The sequence below is a fragment of the Hypomesus nipponensis genome, chromosome 1, assembly GCF_054491055.1.
Source record: "Hypomesus nipponensis isolate SF chromosome 1, ASM5449105v1, whole genome shotgun sequence".
NCBI classification, from domain to species: domain Eukaryota; kingdom Metazoa; phylum Chordata; class Actinopteri; order Osmeriformes; family Osmeridae; genus Hypomesus; species Hypomesus nipponensis.
The window spans coordinates 6,423,538-6,447,771 of NC_140361.1; the positions used below are offsets into that span (position 1 = coordinate 6,423,538).

A 24,234-nucleotide genomic window follows, 5' to 3' on the forward strand; every position below is an offset into this window, starting at 1 on the left:
AATGCAACTTGTGTTTTCATTGACACAGATAATAAAGAACATTTTGAGTTATGCAAGATCTTAACAACCACTTCCATTTGGAACTAGAGGCACAAATATGGAAAAACACATTTTGGAATGAAGAGTATGTATGATAAGATCATGATGTTTCCATGGTGACACAAGGGCAGGTGAATAAAGTGATTATGTGCTGTTCAGCTGCAACGGCTTGCTAGGCTACCTGGCTGGAATGTATTTATATTTTAAAATACAATACAATATCTGACCACCCAAAACAAAATGTCATTCCACGAAGTTACCTCATTGTTATTTTAGTCTCCGCAATGTCATGGTTAGGTACTTGTGCTGTCAATTGAGTATTTGCAGTATTTATACCGTTTTAGCAGAAATCATCCAGCACACTCAAATCAACATCAGATTAAGACTGCATGTTATCCCTTTCCTGTTTGATCATATTTCAAGTTCAGAGTGCACACATACAATTCACTTCAAGTTACACTAGATAAAATAAGTGTATCCATGGACATCTTTTTAAGGTAGTCAAGAAATAACATGCCAGTTCTGTTTAGCGTGGCTCACCATTGTCAAAGCACTGTTTTGCCAAGAACACAGGAAAGGATCCCTATGTTCCTGGTTGTTTGAATGCAATTGTTGGGGTAGCGGTGAGGAAGGAACTTGTCAGGAATTTCCTCTAGAAGAGGAAAGTGTTCCTTTCCTTTTCAAAGGAAAATATTTGTTCGCAAAAAGAGGCACAAGAGAAAGAAACATTGGAGGAACGCTGTTGGAGGTTTAGTAATGTTGTAGACATTTTGAGTTTGAGCACATTAATGTGTTTATTGCTGTCGTCATTAAATAGAGATAGAGTTTGGAGGAATTACAGTGACTGGAATCATTCAAAAGGTAAAACAATCATGGTGTATGTGTGTGTGTTAAGTAGACAAAGTAATACACATTGCTACTTGGTACTATATTACAAAAAAAAAATATTCTGGAGATGTTTATAATTCTTATTAACTGCAAGTTTCTTTCTGAAAACTATGGTAAAATTGACCAATTCTTGTTTTGATTTTCAACGACAGCCTGAAAGCTGTACAGTAACTGAAGTATTGTTTGCTGATTCAAATGCTACTTACCATTTATGTTAAAATCTCAGATGTGTGGTGAATGTTGGGTTAAGACGAATGGTATACTATACTTATAACATAAAACATAAAATGGAACGACTTGAAGAAAGGGATTTTCATTTAACACATTGCATTGTCTATAAGAATATAAATTCCTGCAAAACTGACTATGCCAGTTCAAATACAATTGCTCTTCTGTGTCTTTTAGATGTTTACTAAAAGGACAAAATATCTGCTATTGATTCTGGGCCTAATCTCATACAAAATATTTTTTCTAATAATGAACAAGACACAAAATAAATACAAATATAACATATTTCAGTTGGCATTATACACATTTTCAAAACATTGTTTGCTTTATGACGTGTATTAACTGTGCAGACATGTTGTATTTGGAAAGTATTGCATTTAAATTATTTTGTATTAGGTTATATAGGATCCTTTCATTATTTACAGTGCATATAGGCCTACAAGATATGAAAGACAGTCCCCAGTGAGACAGATGTTTGAGGATAATTTGGATAGCACTGGTACAGACTGTCATGTTGTGTCATGTGGAGCTGAAGCAGATGGTGTCCTTGACTCCTGCAGAAATAAAAGGTGGATACTGAGTCCTATTGCATTGTTATAATTAATATTAGTAAATCACTTAAATGCTCATTCTGACGATCTTCTGTACAACAAAGACAGAACAAGAAACGTTTGTATACATTTGCAGATGATTAAGTGAAATGACTGTACAATGCAATACAATCAGCATCAACCCTGCGCTGAACCAAAAATCTGTTTGATATTTTTATTTTGTATCCACAATTCTATCTCAGATTGTTCGTGGAGCTGTGTAACATCTCCATCTAGAATAAGGGGAGAGCACGGCCCTTTTGTATTTAATATGCAGTACATAAATTAGCATAGTGTTAAGGCCACCTGGGGTGATTAAGGCAAGATAAGGACACCTTGTGATTAATCACCTCAGTTTTGGACTGTAAGTGGTTGAGAACTCATGTGGCAATGATTTCTGCATTTACAAAACTAGATCACTGGATTAGAGTAGTCACGTATGCTCAAAGTTAGACTATTATTCACTTTGCTTAATATAGCTAAATACTATACTAATAGTACTAAATATGATACTAAATACTATAAATAAATGTAAAAAACAAGAACGAGCATATTATATTTTGTGACATTTCTATGTAACAAATGGTGATTGGTGATTGGTCTCCTGCTCAGTTAAAGTTTCTCCATAAAGAAGCAACTTGATAACACAACATTTTGTTGTTCATGAAGTGATCACAACATACCTGCTGGACAGGGCAAATGGACATATACACAGAATATGAGAAATTAGTGTTGTATTTAGTTTTAACAATGTACAACGGGAATTAATAAACAGATAACTGTTAAATAATTACAGCTCTTAATACTCTTAGATAATGTGAAAACAAAGGAGCAGAAATATCAGTCTTTTATTTACAAAAAATATTTGCATGAAAACAAAGGATGATCCATTCAGTCAACACTATGCCCCAACCCCCTGCTGTTACTTGCCTATTTCCTCATAATTTAAATAATAACTAGAAATTAATTTAATGTGCATCCAAGGTGTTAAATAAAAGCCTAGCAAGGGGAATGTGAAAGTCCAATTAGCCCGAGAAATATCTGAAAAAAAAACGTTGAACTGTACATGAATCTGTGACTGAGTGGCATGAATATGTAATGTATTTCTCAGCCTTGACTTATAATCACATGCATGTTGACAGTTAGGAAAAGGGCACATGGTTAGAATTAAGCTATAGTGCAAGGATTTTGGAGTGTTCCTTAACACTCAGAAAACAGTATTGGTAAATACTAGCCAGTATTGGCCAGACTTCACAGGGTTCTATTTAACACTCATTAAACTACTGAAAGTAGAAAAGTAGTCAAATATTGGACTTTATTTTTCCTGAGCATGAGCAGCAGAGTTGCAAATCGGGCATTCATATTTCAGGAATGGTACAGAGATGCTATGGGCTAACGCTAATGCTATGGGCAAACTGTTCAATGTTTCTTGGCCCAAAGATTCAACAGTCAAGTGGTGCACACAGGATATGAATAAACCATAGATAGCACCAGTGGTAGCGAAGCAGCAAATCCCTTGTATACAGCAGGAAAGAAGATGAGGCAGATGAGATACACAGCAGCATATTGACATTTATCTTCAACAGTATGCATGTTACACTTACTTCTTCTCTCAGCCGTAGTGTGTGGGCTACCAAAGTCCCAAGTGATACAAATGGGACAAGAAAAACACACACACTCACATATTTTGGGGTTTTCCATTCACCGATCAGCTTTGGGTGATGTCCTCAAATTTCTATGTATTGCGCAGACATCATTATAAACATATATCAAAATAAAAATATACAATAGCAAACATTTGACTTGCTAACATGTTCCATTACTGGGCTGTGTAATTCCAGCTTCGTATTATTGATGGTCAAAATCTATTGATCACACAACAAGGGCTATTTGGCTCGTATGTGTAGTTGTGTCCAAGGACTTTCTCCTTTTCACCTCTCAGTGTATTACGTCCCATGGACTCCAGCAGATGTTCCATATCAGTTAAACTGTCCACATTTTCCCACTAATCCCAACCCCCTATATTTCAGTTCCTGTTTTTGTTGATAACTGATAACTGAGATAACTGATTTTCCCTTGTGATAAAAACATCTTTGCATGCCTTCCTACTGTATATAATCCAAAGTTGAAATGAAATAGCATTTACCTCTGACATCGAAATGTGTGAAGTTAAGATTTTTGGGGAAATTGGCAAGACAAGTGTGTTGTGTGTTTGAGGCTTTATCACCATTTATCATTCACCCGGGTTTAAGAATGATGGAGATATAATAATCCTTCTGCAGGGTTACCTGCTCTGGGAGATTGTGCCTGTCTCTCTCTCCTGGGAGTTTGTCAAATGTGGAGGCAGTGGTGGAAATGCATGTGAGTGTATACATTAACCTGTATGTCTGTATGTGTGTGTCCGTGTATGTCCAGTATGAGAGTGTGCACCTGTTTGTGTTATTGTGAAGGCATGTGTTTTTTAGTTCATGTATGAAAATATTTGAGCATATGTGGATGTACAATAGAGTATGGTCGTGTGTCTTAAAGTGTGTGTACAGATTTATGTGTATGATGGTTACAGTTGCTTGTACGCTTGCGTTAATACTTAATATACATGTTGGAAGAGATCCTGTGTGGGTGTATCCTCCACATACGAGCGCGATAGCCCAGTGTGGACCCTGCTACCAGAGAGAGTGATGCTGTAGTTCGCTGGGGTTGCTTTCCCTCCTTTGCTGAGATTTGATTTACTTGTCTGAGGTGTGACCTCATCATCCAGGCTGTGTGATACCCCACCTCCCCAAGGCAGGATCCACCTCAACATCATCAGCTGGTAGAAACTGGGCAGGGCTTGTGTGAGACATCTCTGATTCCTGTTAGTTTGACGCATGTGTGCTTGCTTGCGTGTGTGTAGGAGAGACACAGGGAGTGTGTGTGTGTGTGTCTATGTGAGAGAGAGAGCGAGAGCGAGAGAGAGAGAGAGAGAGAGGTAGTGCAAGAGTGATCGAGAGAGAGAGACAAAGCAATACAGCGTATATCATGCATGTGCATTAACCGAGCCCCAGCAGCGGCAGAGGCAGAAACAGCAGCAGAGAGAGAAAGCGAGAGAGAGAAAGCGAGAAAGAAAACGAGAGAGAGAGAGAGAGAGAGAGAGAGAGAGAGAGAGAGAGAGAGAGAGAGAGAGAGAGAGAGAGAGAGTTAGAGGGAGGGAAGATAAGCTCGGTCACAGAACAAAAGCTGCAGAGACTGTTCATGGTCTTAGCTTATGCCCTCTAAAAAAAGAGCAGTGGGGTAAAGGAGCACAATAGAAAGGCACAGTGACACTGAATCCAGAGCGGCTTTTTCTCCATGTTTTTTTTGGGAACCTGCATTCGACTGCCCTCATCTCCAAACAGAAAGGATGTCCATGTCGGGGAAGAAGGACTTTGACGTGAAGCAGATCCTCAGGTTACGCTGGCGTTGGTTCAGTCACTCCTCCCAGAGTTCTGCTGGAGGGGGAGGCGGAGGTGGAGGAGCTTACATCCAGCAAGAGGGCTTCGACCACAGGGGCACACCAGTCCAGAGTCGGCTCAAGAGTCACTCCCGGGACAGAGGTGGGCTCCGGAAGAGCAGCAACAGTCCAGTCCATAGTATCCTGGTGCCGACTCCTGGTCCCACACCTGTATGTGTCAGGGCAGGCCGTCAATCATGGCACAACCTGCACAGGCCCATCTACCACCTGGCAGCCAGCCAGGAGGCTCCAAAAAGAGGTGATTCCTCCAACAACACTGAGGAGGCGGAAGCCAAGAGCAACCTGGAGAATGTGAATAGCAACACAGAGGACCTCTCCGAGGTGGAAGCAGGGGAAAGGTACGACATTACTCAAGGAATTTCACTTGGGAAGAGACAGGTTAGATGTCCTAAAGGAGAGTATATAGATTTCTCTGAAAATAACACCTTGTTGTCAGTGATGGTAAAGAATAACTCATGGGCTCGTGTTCTGATTCTTAATTATACAATCTGAGGAGTTACTTTACCAATTGTTATTTGATCAGGCGTTTGAATTGTGCCACGTACCAGATTTTTTTATACCGACGTTGAACTTGTATGTACGTATGATGTTTTGCAAGTTGTCTCAGTAATTAACCAGTTAGTTGCATGAAGCTATCATTTTCCAATTAACTTTAGTGAAGCAGCTGTCCCCATCCCTCACCTGGGGATAGTTTATTTAGTGTTCATTGGGCTTAGCTAGGCAAGCCAATAAAACATCTTCTAAATTATTCATTGGAGGGACATCAAGGTTTCGCATGTTACTTTATGCTCTTCTGCAGATAACGTGTTACTATTAGAAGCTACAGTAGCTCTTTAGAGTTATTCATGATGTCACCCAGCTACTGAGTTGCACATCTTTTTGCACAGAATGTATTCACCCACCAGAGTAAGAAGTGGTTACAGGAAGAACACCATTACGTCACAGAACACTGGTGCAGGTTGCTTAAAAGAGAAAGCAGAAGAGAGGGAAAGAGCAAACGCATTAATTATCCACACCAGAGCAAATACCACAGTTCACATGAAACCCACATTCAGCGGTTTGACCACTAGAATCCATTCCAATGCCGACATCCTCCTCTTGCCCTCATATACTTTAGCTGTTTTTTTATGCGGTCTGTTCATATGGCATCTTATTTTCCCCTGTGTGATCTCGCGCGGTTCTTGGAGGTAAACAGGTGTTGTAGGAGCAGGTTGTGTGATGTCTGGGGTGCACTAAAGGCACCTGTCACCAGGATGAAAAGAACTTCACTCCTTTCATCTGTTATCTGGCACACTTAGGCGGATTGGCCCTGTGTAAGATTGACTACTATTTTCTTTAGTGGATGATGGAGTCTTCAAACGAACGCCTGTCCAATTCCTTGTTCAGGGACAAGAGAGTTCTGTATGTCCTGATACGTCATCATCAACATCACAAACTATTTTCAGCCCCAGTATGATAATCTTTATTTAAATTTCCATAATCCTAAACGACTCCTGTAAATATGATGATTTATTATGAAATTGTCAGCTGCTCTTCAAATCAACCAGCCAATGGCCTATATTGATAGCTACTTATGTGCTCAACATGAGTGCATAAACAAAATAACACAAGACGTGCATGAATAATATTCAGACTAGAAAATACTGTCTGGAAATATCTTCCATGCTGGAATTATTTACAGTTAATAATAGTTTCCAGTTACAATTTTTCCTCCCGGGTCATTGAGTTCACTCATTAGAACATGAACAAACATTATGACCATACTTTATGTAACTTTATATATATATCAAATTCATGCCCATCCTTATCTTTTGTCCCAACATAATTTGACATTATGCTATATATATGACTCTATATATCTATAACTCTAAAATGAGAGGAGATGCAAATAGAAAAAGCCTATGGAGGTTCTGGATGACAGCCTCCATGAATGAGCAGCTATATTTTAAACCATAGAAAGATATTGAAATCACCATTTGCTACTATACAGATGAATTGATTATGCTGTCAGCATCTGTTTTACATAATCATTGAATAAGGGAGATTTTTTTCAACCACAGCATTTATTGAATCAGTAAACCATGGCATTTGGGTTGCAAAGCATTTTCAACATGGAACATAATCGTGAGAAACATATTTGTAAGCTTTTTAATGAATTGGTACTATATTGTAAACATGAAGTTAAGCTAGTCCTATCATCCGCGGTATGTACCTCGATGCTCTGAAGTGTGAAGCATGTCTATATTACAAGTTATTGCTGTAATGTTCATCCTCAGCCAAAGCAGATGTGTGTGTGTGACTACGATATACACATTCATTTGCGCCAACTGCCGGTTGCTCCCATTACGTCTCACTTCATAAATCGTTGACACGTAATTTGTCACAATCTCACAAGGCTATATGTAGAATACAGAAGTGTTGCGTGAATCTTGCAAAATATGTTCATCATATTCTCTGGGACTAGCATAGAAAGTAAATTGGAGTTGGTGCCCTGAAAGTCCACTTGTTTAATAAGATACATTTTCAGGTGAAGTTTTACTTTAATTAATGTAATCCTTTTGTGACAGTATATTTTAAGTATGACAATTTGCCTTCAAAGCCCATATGACATAATCTACTAAATATTTTGCAGCATACTTAATAATATGTTTGTGTTATGTGCATTATTCTCCCACCTCCCTTTCTCTGAAGAAATATGATGGAGCTCAACCCAAATGAAATAGGAACCCTGACCTCTCCATATAAAGAGCGCAACAGAGGTTAGAGTCAGCAGCTGTTCGTTTGAATGATATCTCAATTCCCTCTCGATTGCCTTGAAGTAGGAGACAGACCACACCTTCCTCTGTCAACAGCTGTAACTCAGAGCATTCCTTGATTCCTTCACCTACCACAAGGTTTATAAGGTCTGACTTGGTAGCTGACACTTAGATAGATGCTGTTAAAGCATAATACATTAAGTGACAAAATTGACTTTTTGTATGTTGAGGAATGGCAACCTTGTGAGCAAGAAATTATTGTACACTTTTTGTGATGTCATACTATGTCATGGTTTGTTGTCAACACTGACAACTTAATTTATTTATGATAACAATGTTTTCGAGGGTATATTGAAGTGAAGGACAGTGAAATCACTGTGATCAGCCCCTTTGCTTTCCCATCCTACAAAGGAAATAACAGAATAGACTGCATCTTATGGCAAATGTTCTTGTATAATAGGGTTCAAAGAATTTTCCTGGAATAAACTTGAATCCAATAATGTAATCCCTGACACAGCTTTCCAAGTATTTCATATGCATATGAATTAGAAAAGACCACAGCTTAGTCCACCAATGCCCCTAAGCAGTCTTATTCAATCATTTGCATTCACAGTTGAATAACAGAGTTTTGGCTTTAGGAGGCTGGTGTGCAGTACTGGTGTAGAAAATATGGACGGCATAAAAAAACATTCAAAATATGAGAGACAGACACATGCTGTGTCGATGTTCCCCTTCAATTTCACTTATTTTATTTCTCCTCTTTCAACAGACAATTTGCTTTACCATGTGTACCAAGGTTCTTTACCTTGTACATTTAAATGTATTCATTAAATCAGTTACCACTAACCAACAAGAGCAACAAGTCTCTAAGCAAGAGTCATTGTACCATGTACTGTATGTGTTCAGCACTAATACACTCCATGGGCAACTTATCACATAAGTAGAGCTATGAGAAATATGTGGTCTAATCTAGTCACATCGATCCAATGTTTGTTTGTTTTTGACAATTTTTTCAACAGTGGTGCCTTACCTTAATATATAGGTAAGTGTGTTAATCTGTCGGCGACTCTAATTTACACCAGACATTGATTAATTGTAAGTAACATATTGTAGCTCTGCGTTAGATCTCATACTGGAGGCCTTGGACTTCAATCCACAAACTGGCTAGAGGGAAACATTTAGCTGAGACCAGCACAATTTTCACTTAAACATAAATTCCCACTTTCCAGAAAAATTCCCTCGGCATTATGATGCAGCCTCAGCAGTATAATCACAGGTAATCTCCGGGAAGGGATTCCAAATCTCTATAAGGAATTAACTGTAGGCCTTACCACTGCAAAATAGTACTCTATGCTTTAACGGCAAAAAAAAAGCAGCTGTTAAAAACACATTTCCTCTTCCTATGTTACTATCGTAGTGTTTCACCTCTCCCAGCCCATTTGATTTATATGTTGAGAACTGACACCAGTCTTCCTGCACAGTCAAATCTATTAATCTCACTAATTCTTGGAACCTCTGATTGATCACTTAACATTCTAGCCTCCCTAGATTTTCATCCTCCCTGATGTTATATTCAATATTCAAAATATGAATCAATAACTTACCAGCAACGTAGTACATCATCTATCACGCCTGGGGGTGAAATTATGCTGACATAACTTTACAACATGACTTTACTAGGTTTCTTTACAACACATGGGGATTGGTAATAGCAGAGAAAGATACATGGAGGCAATAACTCATTTCCATAAATCTCTTGAGCAATTTTCTCCAGGGCCACCACAGAAAAAAAGCATGTGGTTGGTAATTTTTGGGGCTTGATACCTCAAAACATCAAACATTACTCCATCTAAAGTCACAGGCCTACAGTTACCAGTGCCTTTCCCACATTCCTTATCACTATCAAATGTTTCAAATGTAGATGTACAAGAAATTGAATCAGGAATAGAGATTAGATGTCAGTTTTGCTGGTTGGTGGGGAGGGGTTTAAAGTGAATGAATTTACCTCTTTCTCTGTATGTGCAAATCCTGAACACTAACATATTGGGTAAAAAGGACAGAAACAGCAGGATATTATAGACTGTTGTATGTGGATTGTGGACTTGGCATGCTGCATGGGTCTTTGTCTGCGTTGATTCTCAACCAACTCAACTGCCTTGAGGGACAATGGGGATTCTGTAATCCATTTTGAAAGCGAGCTCCCGCTGTACCCAGGGTTTTTCCCCGCTCGTACGAGGATGGAGTTGACACATTAGTTAGAATAAGACTCACTGTCCCAATAGGAATTATGACTCATGCCCTTTCCTGCTGGAGGCTACCCCGAGGATGACAAATACATCTAACATCAGGGCCCCAAACCATAAAGCCTTCTTTAGATAACAACACCATTAGCATAAGAGCGGACTAACAACATCTTCAGACACTTTAAGATGTATTTTGGATGCGCCTGCAAAGATTTGTTCCCTGATTTAATTAGTTGGGTTCAGGTGTTAAAGCTACCCGTGAAGGTGTGTAGACAAGGTGTTTGGATAAATCTCATTAATGTCTCTTTCTGAAAGTCAAGTCATTCTTGCAGGATGTGAGAGTGAATAGTGTCTGGGTCTCTTCAAAACTCATCTTATTTGATGAATTTATTTGTAAACTTACATCCTATGTGTAGACTGAGTTACTGTTTAACTTATACCTGTGACTGTAATGTGCTGTCTAGACTGCATTCTCTGTGGAGTCAGAGACAGTATTTCTGGTTTCACTGTTACATTTAACGGCCAGCCGGGGTCTTAATGAACAACCCTATACCCAAAGAAAATAAACACCTCAAAGAAATTTACTGCTCCCAAGAATGTGATACCAAAGCAATTAGTGTCCCCGAGATTGGTGGGCATGAAAAGTCCTTACAGCATGCCTTGCAGCGGTCACAAAGGTAATGCATCTAGATTTTACTGCCCAATTTCGTATTCAGTCTTGTTCAGTTTTCCTATCCAAGAGTCCTGAGTCAGATGGGTATTATCATGACAGGGCAATAAATTATGCTTGTATTTAGCATAAAGCATCCCAATAAAGGCCTAACTATTGGGTACGGTTAGAAACAACATGTCATAAAAATGATTCCCCATGGAGGAGTAGTTTCTTATGATGATTAAAATCAAGATACCAAAGTTTTACGCTGAAACGTTGTGGCAGTTTGTCTTTGTAAGCGTAGTGGGGACACTGCTTCTTCTTTCCTTTAAATGTTGTTTTGGTCAAAGGCACATGTTTATAATAGTAAGCTAAAACTTGAAAAAGATCATCAAATTGGTTTGAGTCAACTACAGTAATGTATATGGTATAAACCGCATTATAACATAGTGGTGTGGCTTGGAATCATGAAGCCAATACTCAGTAGATGTTAACAGCTGTTCATTGGCATTGCCGGGAGAAAAACAAAAAAACTTTGAAAACTATAATTCTCCAAAGAGGGGCAGCGTTCGACTTCAGTTAATTCCCCCAGACAGTTTGATCCATTTATGCTGTGTAACAAACAACCCTAAATGTCAGCAAGTGGATTATTCTCCGTGAAGGACACACCAGTGTTACTGGCCTAGGTTATTTCTCCACAAGTAGGAGGGATTATTTAGGAACTGTATAACAGCATGTAATCTGTCTGCCTTCAGGGAGAGGGGCTCAGCCTTACCACAATACTGTGAGGAAGATGCCAGCTCACTTGCAAAATCCCTATCTGTCCAAAAGACATATTGTGCTCCAACGACTGGAATTAGCCAGATTGTATTCAAGTCCCATTGGAACTTCCTGGGTCTTTATCCACTTATTTAAGGAGTTTTTTGTCCGTTTTAATTTCGGCCCAGAATGACCAAGAGGATGCACATACTGTAGACAAACTTGAATCTAAGAATCACATTTGTCCTTATTAATTTAATGAAAATTCAAGTTTGACTCAAACTTGATGTGTTTGGAGAAAGTAAAAAAGAGCTGAATGTAGTCTTGAAGAGTAATGGGACATTTAATTCTTCAGTTAAACAAAAAAACATACAGATTTAAGATGAGTTTCTAAAGCATCTTAAAAAGGATCAAAGGTTAGTTGGTCATGTAAGCCATCATTTCTTCCTCTTTCTCTTTACAGGTTGACTCTAAGTAGCTACTCAAGGATGAGCTCCAATTGCTCTGATGAGTTCTTCCAGGCTACGAACCATGCGGAACAGACCTTCCGCAAGATGGAGACGTATCTTCAGCACAAACAGCTGTGTGATGTTCTCCTGATCGCAGGAGATCATAAGATCCCAGCCCACAGGTCGGTGACTGAACTTTAATTGAATTGCACCCACCTTCACTTTTGGTTTCAGAGTTCACAGATCAACAGCATAATGTTGTCAATACAGGCATAGGCTCATTGATTAACTTTAGTAGTGTGATCTTTCGCTTTTCTGAAATCAGGGAGAAAACTAAGGATCAGTTTCAATTACAGATCACGCTTTGTGCATACGTTGGTCTACTTATCAACAAACAAGGCAGAGACATCTATACTATAAAGCATGGACTCTGTTTGTGTCTGTGTATGACAACTGGCTCAACCATTGTGCATGTAATGACTTTTGTATTAAACTAATTGTCTAGATGGTTGTAGGGGTAAGACAGTTCAATACATTTTGTTCATAAGCAATTGATAATGCAAGAAACAGCATACAATTGTAGGCTACATAATCATTTGCATGAATGCACCATATAATTGGCAATTTGTTTAAAATAATGAGAAATTGCATTCATGATGTGCATAAGTGACTAGATTATGTGGAGGTTGAAGTACTTCAACTGAGAATTTCAATTGTGATCTAAGAAATGTAGGTACCAAAGCCACCGAGAAGAACTGTCATCACCAGCTGCATGACGGGCAATGAACTATACCTCTATAATTCCAGAAATCTGTGTGCGTCTTACTTACTGACTGCATCATGGGCACTGTGCCCTCTCTATAATGCCCTCCAGGACTCATTGTGTGTGTGTCACCTACTTCATTACGGGCACTGTGCATCTATCTATAGTTCCAAGCCGGGCTGGACTGGGCCCGGGACTTTGAAACACAGACCGGCCCACGACCGTGTATATTAGGCTATATATATTAATTTTTTTAAGGATTATACCGCGGCCGTTTGACCGGCCGTTTGGGAAATCTCCCGACTCTCCCGACGACCAGTCCGACCCTGGTTCCAAGAATTTATAGATAATTCCACTTATCTGATTGAACAATAATGTTTCAAGAACCTGCAAAATCATTGAAAAGGTTTTTTCACATACACAACTCATGCACACTAGAACAACTTCAGAACCCAGCAGGTCTCTGTCTCTAACAGTAAACGCTAGAACCTTAACACATACATCTCGTTTAGAATGGCCAATGTCTCCTGTTAATGTAAATGAAACCGCATTTATGGCACTGGCAAATCCATAGGGATGAGGAAATAACACAATAAAACATGGTCACATATAATTGTTTATGTTGGTTCCTCTGCCCCTTTTAATATTCATGCAGACTTGTCCTAAGTGCGGTCTCAGACTACTTTGCTGCCATGTTTACCAATGATGTGAGAGAGGCAAAACAGGAGGAAATCAAGATGGAGGGTGTGGATCCTGATGCCTTGAGATCATTGGTTCATTTTGCTTACACTGGTGAGTGCTTGTAAAACCACTCATTGGGTCCCATAAGTAGTTATTGGGCTTCTTGTGTGCTCCAATGATTAAAAAGACCAGTAAAGCCATGTCACACTTAACTGTATTTATTTGGTAATACTATACATGTTTTGGAAACTGACCAGTTTTATTTTTATTTTGATCTCTGGGTTAGTCATCTCTTGTTTGTCTGTTTTTTGCCAAATGCTTTAAGTGTGTTCTCAGAACCGGTATTGTCTACTTTACTGAACAGGTGTCCTTGAACTGAAGGAGGAGACTATTGAGAGTTTATTGGCAGCTGCCTGCCTGCTCCAGCTCTCACAGGTCATTGAGGTCTGCTGTAACTTTCTCATGAAGCAGCTCCATCCTTCCAACTGCCTGGGGATACGCTCCTTCGCAGATGCCCAGGGATGCGTGGACCTGCTCAATGTGGCCCACACCTACACCATGGTAAAACATATTCACACACTACGTCTTACCATGAATTGTAAACATTGTTCATGTAAGTAGAATGTCAGGACATTATACATGTGTGAATCAAAACATCTAGTGTATACTGTATTTATACTAAATTGTGTCGATACATTTTCTTAAGCATGAGATATTGCAATGTATTGTATTAATGCTACAGATAGCCCAGATTAATAGCTCTGGTACCTTCTATTTAGAACATTATAGACACCATCTTCCCATTAAACTGTAAGTGTTTAATCATTATATGGATAGGGTTAGGTATTCTCAAGTTTCAAAACACACAAATACTTAAAAATATTGATATGAACAGCAAACATTTGAAAGTATAATGCATTGTGTCACACCAAAACTTGTATAAAATGAAAACAGTGCTTTTTTTTCTTTTTTTTTTAAGAGCCAACACATTTTCCTATTTTCTGTAAACATGCCATTAAATTCTGATTAGTTGGCGTTGTGACAGGGATAAAAAAGACAACATGCTATTTGGAAAAAAAGCTCAATTTCCTGCTTGAAATGAATCTATTCACACTATATAGCTGTTGTTTCGAGATACTGAGCATTGCATTATTTAAGTAAAGAATAGACTTCCCCAATGCTTTCGCAGGATTTATTTTGTGTGGTGATATTGAGATCTATAGCACATATTTGCCGGATATCGTCTTCAACCAGCACGGAAACAACTTTGGAAAGATAGCAGTTATCTCCTGAAGGACATCTGTTCAGCCTGTTTGCACAGGGCCCTTCCAGGACTAGGAGGTTAATCTAATCATCCAGCACAAGAGCCACTGCTTCCTGTTCAATCGGTTCAATAATGACCACGGAGAGAGCAGGGACTTCCTGGAACTCTCCCTCGTCCTTCGGGTTCCAAGAGAACTACCCTGTTTGTATAAGCTTTGTTTTTCCTGGTTTTGCACGTCGGGGGAACATAGAACATCCTCTTTTTCTGTAAAAGTGCAATTTTCCCTACTGAAGCCATTTCATAGTTCCAAACCAGGTCCCAGGTTATCCTCAGATGACTGGAAACATTTACCCATACCAGCACGCCCACGTAATCATGTGATGTTTGTTGTGTTGGTGAAGAGCAGCCAAAGCATATTCAGTTCTGAGTCAAGTTTTTCACAGTATTATAATATCAATAACATGATAGAAGGTTTACATATTCTGCTGCTGTAAAGTACCTCCTTCTTTCTTATCTAATCATCCCTTACCAGAGATCAATGTGAATATCCTCAGTTCCCCACATAACCAATTCAAATAGTACATGCCTTTAAATGGTTTTGAAATCACTGGTTTGCAGTGTGGTAGAATTCATGTATACATTTTTTTCGTCAGCATTTTGAGGAGGGTAATTACACATAACAAATCTATACATATATTAAACAGTGAGATGTAACATCTCCTTCGGTGGATCAATGAATGGGCCTCATCCCATTAAGCCTGTCACTGTTAAGCTCTTAAAGCCTCTGCCCACAACAGATCTGCCACTGTAATTTGTTACAGATTAATGATCAATAGCATTCCTGTTTTTCTTAATTGTTAACATACTTCGCATCAAGGAGCGTTGGGTTTTGTTTTTCCTGTTGTGTGATAAATAATGTGCAGAAGGCTTGTTTCAAAGGGTGCAGGGCCAAGGCTTTCCCTGTACTTCTTTATGTTTTTCTGTCCAACATTACAAAGCAGTATAAAGCGTAGTGTTTTATATGGCATCATCTCTAATGAAAGTGTCCAGGGACAATGTCCTTGTAGAGGCATTGAAGCGGAGCTGTACGATTGCTTGAGCTTAGGGCCAGTGGATGGGACATCAATCTTTAGCAATATGTGTAGCTATTATACAGAACTCATTTTCTGCAAAACCCTCATTGGACATTTACTTCAATGTAACTCTTTATGTTTCTGCTTTACCTTCTTTCTATTAACCCACACACCATGATTAGTCACCAACTGCATGTGCCTTTCTACATTTACTGTACCATACACTAGGGCTTTGCCAGAGATATTTGTCTGTAATGACTTAAATTATGAGAGTCTCTTTGTTGAGTGGACTCCTCAAAGCTGCACCGATGATATTCAGCATTGTCCACATGGTAAACCCCAGACTCAATCAGAGCTTTGTGTTTCCTCGTTGACACAAGAAGAACCAACTGAGTTCTTCTGTGCCTCATCTCTGTTCCAGGAGCATTTTCTGGAGGTCATCCAGAACCAGGAGTTCCTCTTGCTGCCGACCGCTGAGATAGTCAAGCTGCTGTCCAGCGATGACATCAATGTCCCCGACGAGGAGACCATCTTCCAGGCGCTGATGATGTGGGTTAGGTACGACGTTCAGCAGCGACAGCAAGACCTGGGGCTGCTGCTGGCCAACATTCGTCTACCCCTTCTACCCCCACAGGTACAGACACATGCAGCATATGGTGTACAATTACACACACCAAACCTTGGTCAAATAGCACCTGGGACTATGAAATCCAGTAATTTATTTTGTTCCCCAGCCATGTAGACTGCATTCTTGGTGGAGGTTGCTTTGTGAGGAACATAATATTCAACACTGATTTTATTACAACAGGCAAGCTTTCTCAAGTACTTTGAATTAATCTATCTGACCCCAGTCTGTTGAACATGTTGACATAAAATAACTACAAGGAAGGTTATAGCATGTAATATAATACATTGCCAGACTAGCCTTGGTTTATAGATTCTGTCTGTGCTCACAAGGTTTTGATTTTAGTTCATTATTCATCTCTCATTACCATACCTCTGATTCCACCTGTCCTCTGTCTCAGGCATATTGTATCTGCAAGGACCATTTCATACTCGGCACATTCACTAAATAACTCTCCTCTTCCAATCTAGCTCCTAGCCGACTTGGAAAACAACAAGATGTTTTCAGATGACCTGGAATGCCAAAAGCTACTTATGGAGGCTATGAAGTACCACTTACTGCCGGAACGTCGCCCAATGTTCCAGAGCCCCAGAACCAAACCAAGAAAGTCCACTGTCGGAGCTCTTTACGCTGTTGGAGGAATGGATGCTACCAAAGGTGAGCCTGTAGTTCCGAATATTATACAATATTATAATATTTGTGAATATTGTAAAGAAAATTGTGCAAATTTTTTACAATGCCATATACAATTGATTTGGTTCACCAAGTCCAATGAAACAAATGTAGCAAAAGTGTAAAGTCAGAAAAAAGGCAAGTGCACCTCATATAGTCTCAAGTCATTGATCTTTGTACGGTCCTGACCACCTCTTGCCAAATCCATTACATGTCCTTTTCCTTAATGGCTCAGGACTATTATTACAGACACACAGGTTTTATCAATGTGGCCATTAAGAAGATGGATGTCCTGTAATGAAGTGATGTCAACATGTCAGGGCATGCTCTTACAGTTACAGACTACAAGCCTATAATGTTCTTCTGTCCTGCAGTACCACACAGGGTCTACACATTTAATGGAAATTGAGCATATTATTATATATATATATATATATATATTAGCAGAATACTTCAGTATAGTAGATAATATTGACTGTGGAGCAGTAACAAGTCTCACAATTTAAGACAAACAAGTTGATGTGCTTGACTCGTTTTAAAAGTTTCTCTTTCATTTTATCAAGGAATCGCTATATCTGTTTCTTATGTTTCATACAAGCTTTGTTTTAAATGATCACCAGAGATAAATGACGATTCTCCCTGCATAGGCTCCACAACCATTGAGAAGTATGATCTAAGAACCAACACCTGGATACAGGTGGGCATCATGAATGGGCGCAGGCTTCAGTTCGGGGTGGCGGTCATCGATAACAAGCTCTACGTGGTCGGGGGCAGAGATGGACTCAAGACATCTAACATGGTGGAGTGCTACAATCCCATCAACAAAGTGTGGTCCACAATGCCCCCCATGTCAACACACAGGCATGGCTTAGGTCTGTTTTTGAATTCATTACTTTAGGTTTATACTTTGAAGTGGTTCTTGTGCCAGTGTTATATCTGTAAATACAACAGAACACAAACAATGTACATTAATTTAAAAGTATAGTAAAAACCAGTCAATTATTAATCTATTAAAACCATTTTTGAAATTCTACTTATCATGGTAGATCTAACGGCACATTTCTTTATAGGTCTAATGACATACGGTTCATTAGACAGCTATTCATTGATAGTTTAGACCTTGATTTACTTCTACTTTGTCATGGTGGGTATTCTGATAACTTATCTCTGCCTTTTCCCACATATTTTTCTATTTTATGTCAGAAATGGTTTGATACACAGTTGGACAGAGCTGAACTAGTATAACAGGGATATCTTGTCAAGTATTCAACTCGCTCGCCTTGTGTGGTTGAAGGTAGCGGTGAGCATGGTTGCCCAAGAGATAACACCTTATAGATTACCTGCAGGTCTCTGATCTCCACTGTTGCAGATATCTCTCTTATTTTGCTCACGTTGTGCACAGTTTTGACTAAAGCTGTGGATCCTTCTCCCGGCCTTGGGGTTCACCCGCTGTGTGCTTCAGACAGAGCTGTGCTGTCGTTTTTCAAAGCCACATCAACTGGTCATACAGTAAAAAATGTCATTTTCAGGGAAAAGCATTTGGTTCTAACATATTTATAATGTTGAGGGCATGAGTTTACATTTTGAAGTCCCCATCAAGACAATGGTTTCCATCCTGCTTACGTAAATGACCAGCAATATATTAATCCAATTACTTCACTGCATCCTTTGTATTGTTGTTGTTGAAACCACTTCCCTCTGTGACCCCAGCATGGGGAATAACAATCCATTTTACATTCCTTTTGCGGAACACATTCAGAGTTTCATATCTCCCTAGCTATGACTCATCTGTACTGTTGCCTATTCGAGCTGTTCTAAAAATGAGTTCTATAGCCTCTGGTTAGAACTCCCTGTACTGTAGGAACTGTCAAAGAAAAAGATACCTTAGAAATCTGGATGGCAGTCCTCCTCTATTGTTATTGATTATACAGTAGTGAGGAGGGGGTTTAACAACATGACATTTTATCGGTGTCTGGAGTGTTTGTATGTGATTTTGCTATTAAGTAAACTATGTAGCAAAAGTCATTAATTTCCCAAACGATCCCACTGGAAAATAATATAAAAAGGTTAGAAAGGCGAACAACCTTGTCGTCTACATTATTTGCAACGCTCCTTTTTCCCACTAAATGACTAAATATCTACTCTCCTCGCCACAGGTATTGCTGTGTTAGAGGGTCCTATGTATGCTGTGGGGGGCCATGATGGATGGAGCTATCTGAACACGGTGGAGAGGTGGGACCCCCAGGCCAGACAGTGGAACTACGTGGCCAGCATGTCCACCCCACGCAGTACCGTAGGAGTTACTGCACTCAATGGGAAGTAAGTCACAGAACTAAAGCCAATGGCTATTTCATACTCTCTATGCTAACCCGTTGGAAAATGATGTCTGCTTAAGATGCAGGGCAGGGCCAGCCCAAGGCATAAGCGAACTAGGCGGCTGCTTAGGGCCCCTGTGACTACCAGAGGGCCCCCAAGAGCAAATGAAAATACAGTTTAATGTATTATGTAAATATATATATATTCTTTTTTTTATATCGGCAACGATAAGCGACGCAGAGGAGCCACCAAATCAATTTTGCTTAAGACCCTATAGGCTTGGGCCGGCCCTGATGCAGGGCATAACGTGAGCCTTCCTAAGTCACCTCAAAGCCACGTGTACAAAGCAAGAGGCAAACTTGTACTGTCTAGGGTTATAATTTTATGGTGAACACTTTACACAAGTATCTGTATTTCTGTGTGATTACTATTGTGGAGTGTGGCAGGTTCTGTACTTAATCCACATCATACTGTACTTACACTCCGCTGAGGGCTATCATTATGGTAAGGTAGGGCTGCGATTCTTGCTGTGAGTGCAGTGTAGGTGGGTTTCACAGTAATATGAGCACACAAGTGTCAACAGCACCAACATTATTGCAGTCATGGTGACACATTGACACACACCTATAAATGTCCTCGGTCAGTCAAACAGGGATGTCCTCATCATTTCACACTAAGAGCCTCAGCTAGAGCCAGATAGAAAATACAGAAATACAGAGACTTGACAAAGCATTCTCACATTGAATAGGTCCTAAAGTTATTTCTGCAACTTGGTCAAAAATAGACAACAAGGAAGTTGTTTCCTCAGCCTACACTTCCCTGAAAGGCCATGGGAAGGATACATTATCTTATAATATGACCCTGCTGATGGACGATGCTTTCAAAGACAAGGAAATGAGCATCGCTCAAGGCTTAGTTCTGCATCTGAGATGAAATCGTATTCATTTTTATTTAAAAAAATCCCTAAAACCTGGCATCAAGATGAACCGTTCGATAGAATATAATAACAAATGAAACAAATATGATAACAAAATATTTGTTACATAATATATTAGAAATGTTACAAAGCTGGTTTTAAAGCTGGTTTTGGTAAAACCAGTTTTGTAACATATCTGACATTTTACAATATTCCAGATTGTTTGCAGTCGGAGGCAGAGATGGGAGCTCATGTTTGAGATCCATGGAATGCTTCGATCCACACACCAACAAGTGGAGCATGTGCGCGCCCATGGCAAAGCGGCGAGGGGGGGTGGGTGTGGCCACCTACAACAGTTTCCTGTATGCGGTCGGAGGGCATGATGCCCCAGCGTCAAATCACTGCTCTCGACTCTCCGATTGTGTAGAGAGGTAAAAGATGTCAAAATGTAACACGTACTGGGTAAAGAAAAAAGCATGTTTCAGACATTTTTTGTTTGTTTGCAACACTGGTGCAACATGGAATTCAGAGGTGCATGTCAAGAAAATGGGTGGGAAGATTTAACCCCAACCATTTTCTCTTCTCAATTTTTAGCATATTTGGGCCATTGCTTGGCAGGGTATGCGTCATGCAGTGCATAGTATGGTGTGTAGTTCCCTCTGCTGGCTAAATAGTAAATTGCAACCAGTATGCTCAAGCTCCTAATATCGCTGCAGTGTTGGTCACAAAATCCATTGTTTATATTTACAAGAGTGACTATGATTTCTTCCAACATGGAAACTAGCTTCTTACTAAATAACCATCTATATGTTGGTGACATTTATGAATATACAGTCTGCACTATAGTCCTATGGGCTTTTATTCTAAAATATTTTCATTGGGTTCTAAAATATCATGGCATATCATGTACTGTAACGTACAGTTACTTTCATCTCTCAGACTCCAAAATAGCCACTGTCTCGGTTTTGTCGTTGTCTGCCCCTTGCAGGTATGACCCAAAGACGGACACATGGACAACCGTGTCGTCCCTCAGTGTCCCCAGAGACGCTGTTGGAGTGTGTCTGCTGGGAGACAGGCTCTACGCTGTGGGAGGATATGATGGTCAGTCTTACCTGCACAACGTTGAGTCCTATGATGCGCTGAACAACGAATGGACTGAGGTAACCCAGGATGTGTTTGAACTCACACCGAAAGCCAATTTGATTCCCGTTTCTGCCACAAAGTAATTTCACAACCCTCTTGCTGTATTTCCATAAAAGTTTGAGACTGAGAGACAGACTGTTCATTCACCTTCTCTGTCTCTCAACAGGAGGTGCCGCTCAACATTGGCAGAGCTGGTGCCTGTGTTGTTGTAGTGAAACTGCCTTGAGGAAATAATTCTGGGAAGAGGTACAAAACAAAACTCTACACTGGACATGCAAGCAGGAGATTCTCCACTGAGAATCACTTTTCTTTGTTTTTCTACTTTGAAAACACTAGAAACACACCAAGCATTGTTTTGTATTAACAGCTTTTCAGACGACTTGGACATTTTATTGTTAGTAAGAATGCAACATAAATTCTCAACATACTGAACAGATGCGATTTGTAAGAAACAGTGCCATGCTTTTGTCAGTATGGTTGTCTGAAATCCTTTGTAAAATATAAACATAGGACAAATAAAGCTATGTTTAAAATTGGTCATCCTATCAGAGGATTAGTTTTACATTTATAAAGTAAAGTGACATTATATATTTGTCTCATCCCATATATTTTTGAGGTTTATAAATTCCCTTGTATTCCTCTCTTTTAGCCACTTGGAAAGTATGTGTAATTTTAATACATTTGAAGCTTCTGTAAATGATTGAATTGACTTTACTTCATTTGAGTTCATTAGCTGATGCTCTGTGAATACGTTCTTTTTTTATTCTTGAATTAAGTGTTTTTGAAGGACCACTGTGAACACTGTAATGGTTAAGTTTGCTATTGCACTACTTGTGTCTCCAATTGGAGGAAATTGCTCATGCACAGGACTCTGCTCAACACTTAGTTTTTAGTCTGTAAATAATGGCCTAACGGACTTTTACTAAAATGTTTCTTGATGGAAGTTGTAGCTAAATAACACCAAAGTAATTAGCTTGTATTAGTCATGTAAACCTAAAAAACTTTTACACAATCGTGGGGATAAGAAATGCAGTATATCATATTGATATTTAAAGTTATTTGCAAGCTTGCCAAAAGTACGTCATATTTATACACTTTCTAGAGCTGGGCCTGCCTGGTAGGGTTAGAGGCAACACATTAAACCATTATCAGGAATTAAACACAAGCTATGTGTAGGAATGAGTTTATGTACAGTTTATTTCATTGGGAACATATTCAATGATAAACACACTGTACTTTTCTATCCCCGTTATGTGCTAGCAGTTGGTCATGAGGTCATGAAGTCCAAAAATTTAATCACACTAGTCAAAATTGTTGTCACCCATTGGAACAAAATAACAGTAACCTATAATGTAATTTTGATTCAATGAAGAAAGTTAGTTATGACACTTAGGTATTAAGCTTCTGTGGTTACAACTAGGCATTACACTGTCTGTTTGGTTAGAGTAAGGGTTACAGTTGGTGAGGGTTTCTAAGGTTAGAATAACTCCAGGACCCAATAGCGAAACTAAATCGCTAGCACTTTACTGGGATCAAAACCAGAACCCTTAGGTTAAGTACAACCTATTTACAAAAACGTCTGCTGTGTTAAATTCAATTATATTCACATTTCCCTTCAAACTGCTGATGCTATTTTAACATGGTTAAGTTTCAGAGCATGTTCCATCTTGGACACACAGTATGTGCGCAAATGGGAGACATTGTGTACAAAACAGCAAATGCTGTGAAGGTGGTGGGGGAGATGTGGAGGACAGATGAATCTCCGGATTACACAAACTGAGTGAAAAGCTTTTGGCTCTACTTTTGATGCTAACCCTTACTATCAAACATGACTTTACATGTCTATATGTATGAAGAAACAACAACAGTGACGTTTATTTTTTATTTGGAATTCTTGTTATTCTTATCTTGTTACAGACTACTAGAAATATAAGAAATCCATAACTTTCCAATGATCTCCAAAAACAGAAAAAATCTGTCTAAATTGATACAGCCTAAATGCTTAGTACTGTAGGCAATAAATACATTATGAACCAGGCTACAGTTACATAGCCTAGAAGTATGGGTGTGTTATGGAATGACAATGGCTTGATAAGTGATTTCTGAAAATAAGTAGCCTTGTCAATTAAATAACAATTTTCATAACTTATTCGATATTATTAATATTCTTGGCTCCACAAATCAACTAAACAGTGTCCCAAAAACGGTCAAAATAGGTCATTTCAAAAGTTTTGTCAGTCACAAAATCATGTTTTGAGAACAACTCGTCTTTTACGGAACTACAGTATAGCTACTTTCCCCAGGTAATTTGGGTCTTCTATGTAGAAGGTAATTTTTGAGTAACTACCCATTATACTGACCTATACTATTTTGAAGTGTTGTGGCATCAGAGGCCATAATTCCTCCAGGAATTAGTTTATAGGATCGTTTTTTGTATTTACTGAAAGACATTGTGATTGTGAAAGTTGAACATTAATGATGAAACTCTTTCTGAGTAGGATGATTTGTAACAATAATAATGACACGCTTTAAGCCAAAATATTGATTTCTATCATGATTTTATATTGCATGGTGAATTCAACATGATACAATGTATGAATACTTTTTTGGTTATTTGTTCACTACGGATACTGTTACTATTGCCAACAAACAAATAAACAAAAGGAATGTAATAAATATATGCTATC

General features: G+C 39.1%; 1 protein-coding gene across 1 annotated transcript; it reads left to right on the top strand.

Annotated features, from left to right (window-relative positions):
* Positions 1-4,876: 4,876 nt before the first annotated feature.
* Positions 4,877-24,205, top strand: klhl4 (kelch-like family member 4). Its single transcript, XM_084668949.1, has 11 exons — positions 4,877-5,573; positions 12,109-12,276; positions 13,513-13,649; positions 13,903-14,099; positions 16,297-16,509; positions 16,971-17,157; positions 17,820-18,044; positions 19,329-19,491; positions 20,623-20,835; positions 21,393-21,564; positions 21,714-24,205. Exons 1-11 carry the CDS (start codon positions 5,125-5,127, stop codon positions 21,771-21,773), a joined length of 2,184 nt encoding a protein of 727 aa, XP_084525075.1. The 5' UTR covers positions 4,877-5,124; the 3' UTR covers positions 21,774-24,205.
* Positions 24,206-24,234: the final 29 nt, after the last annotated feature.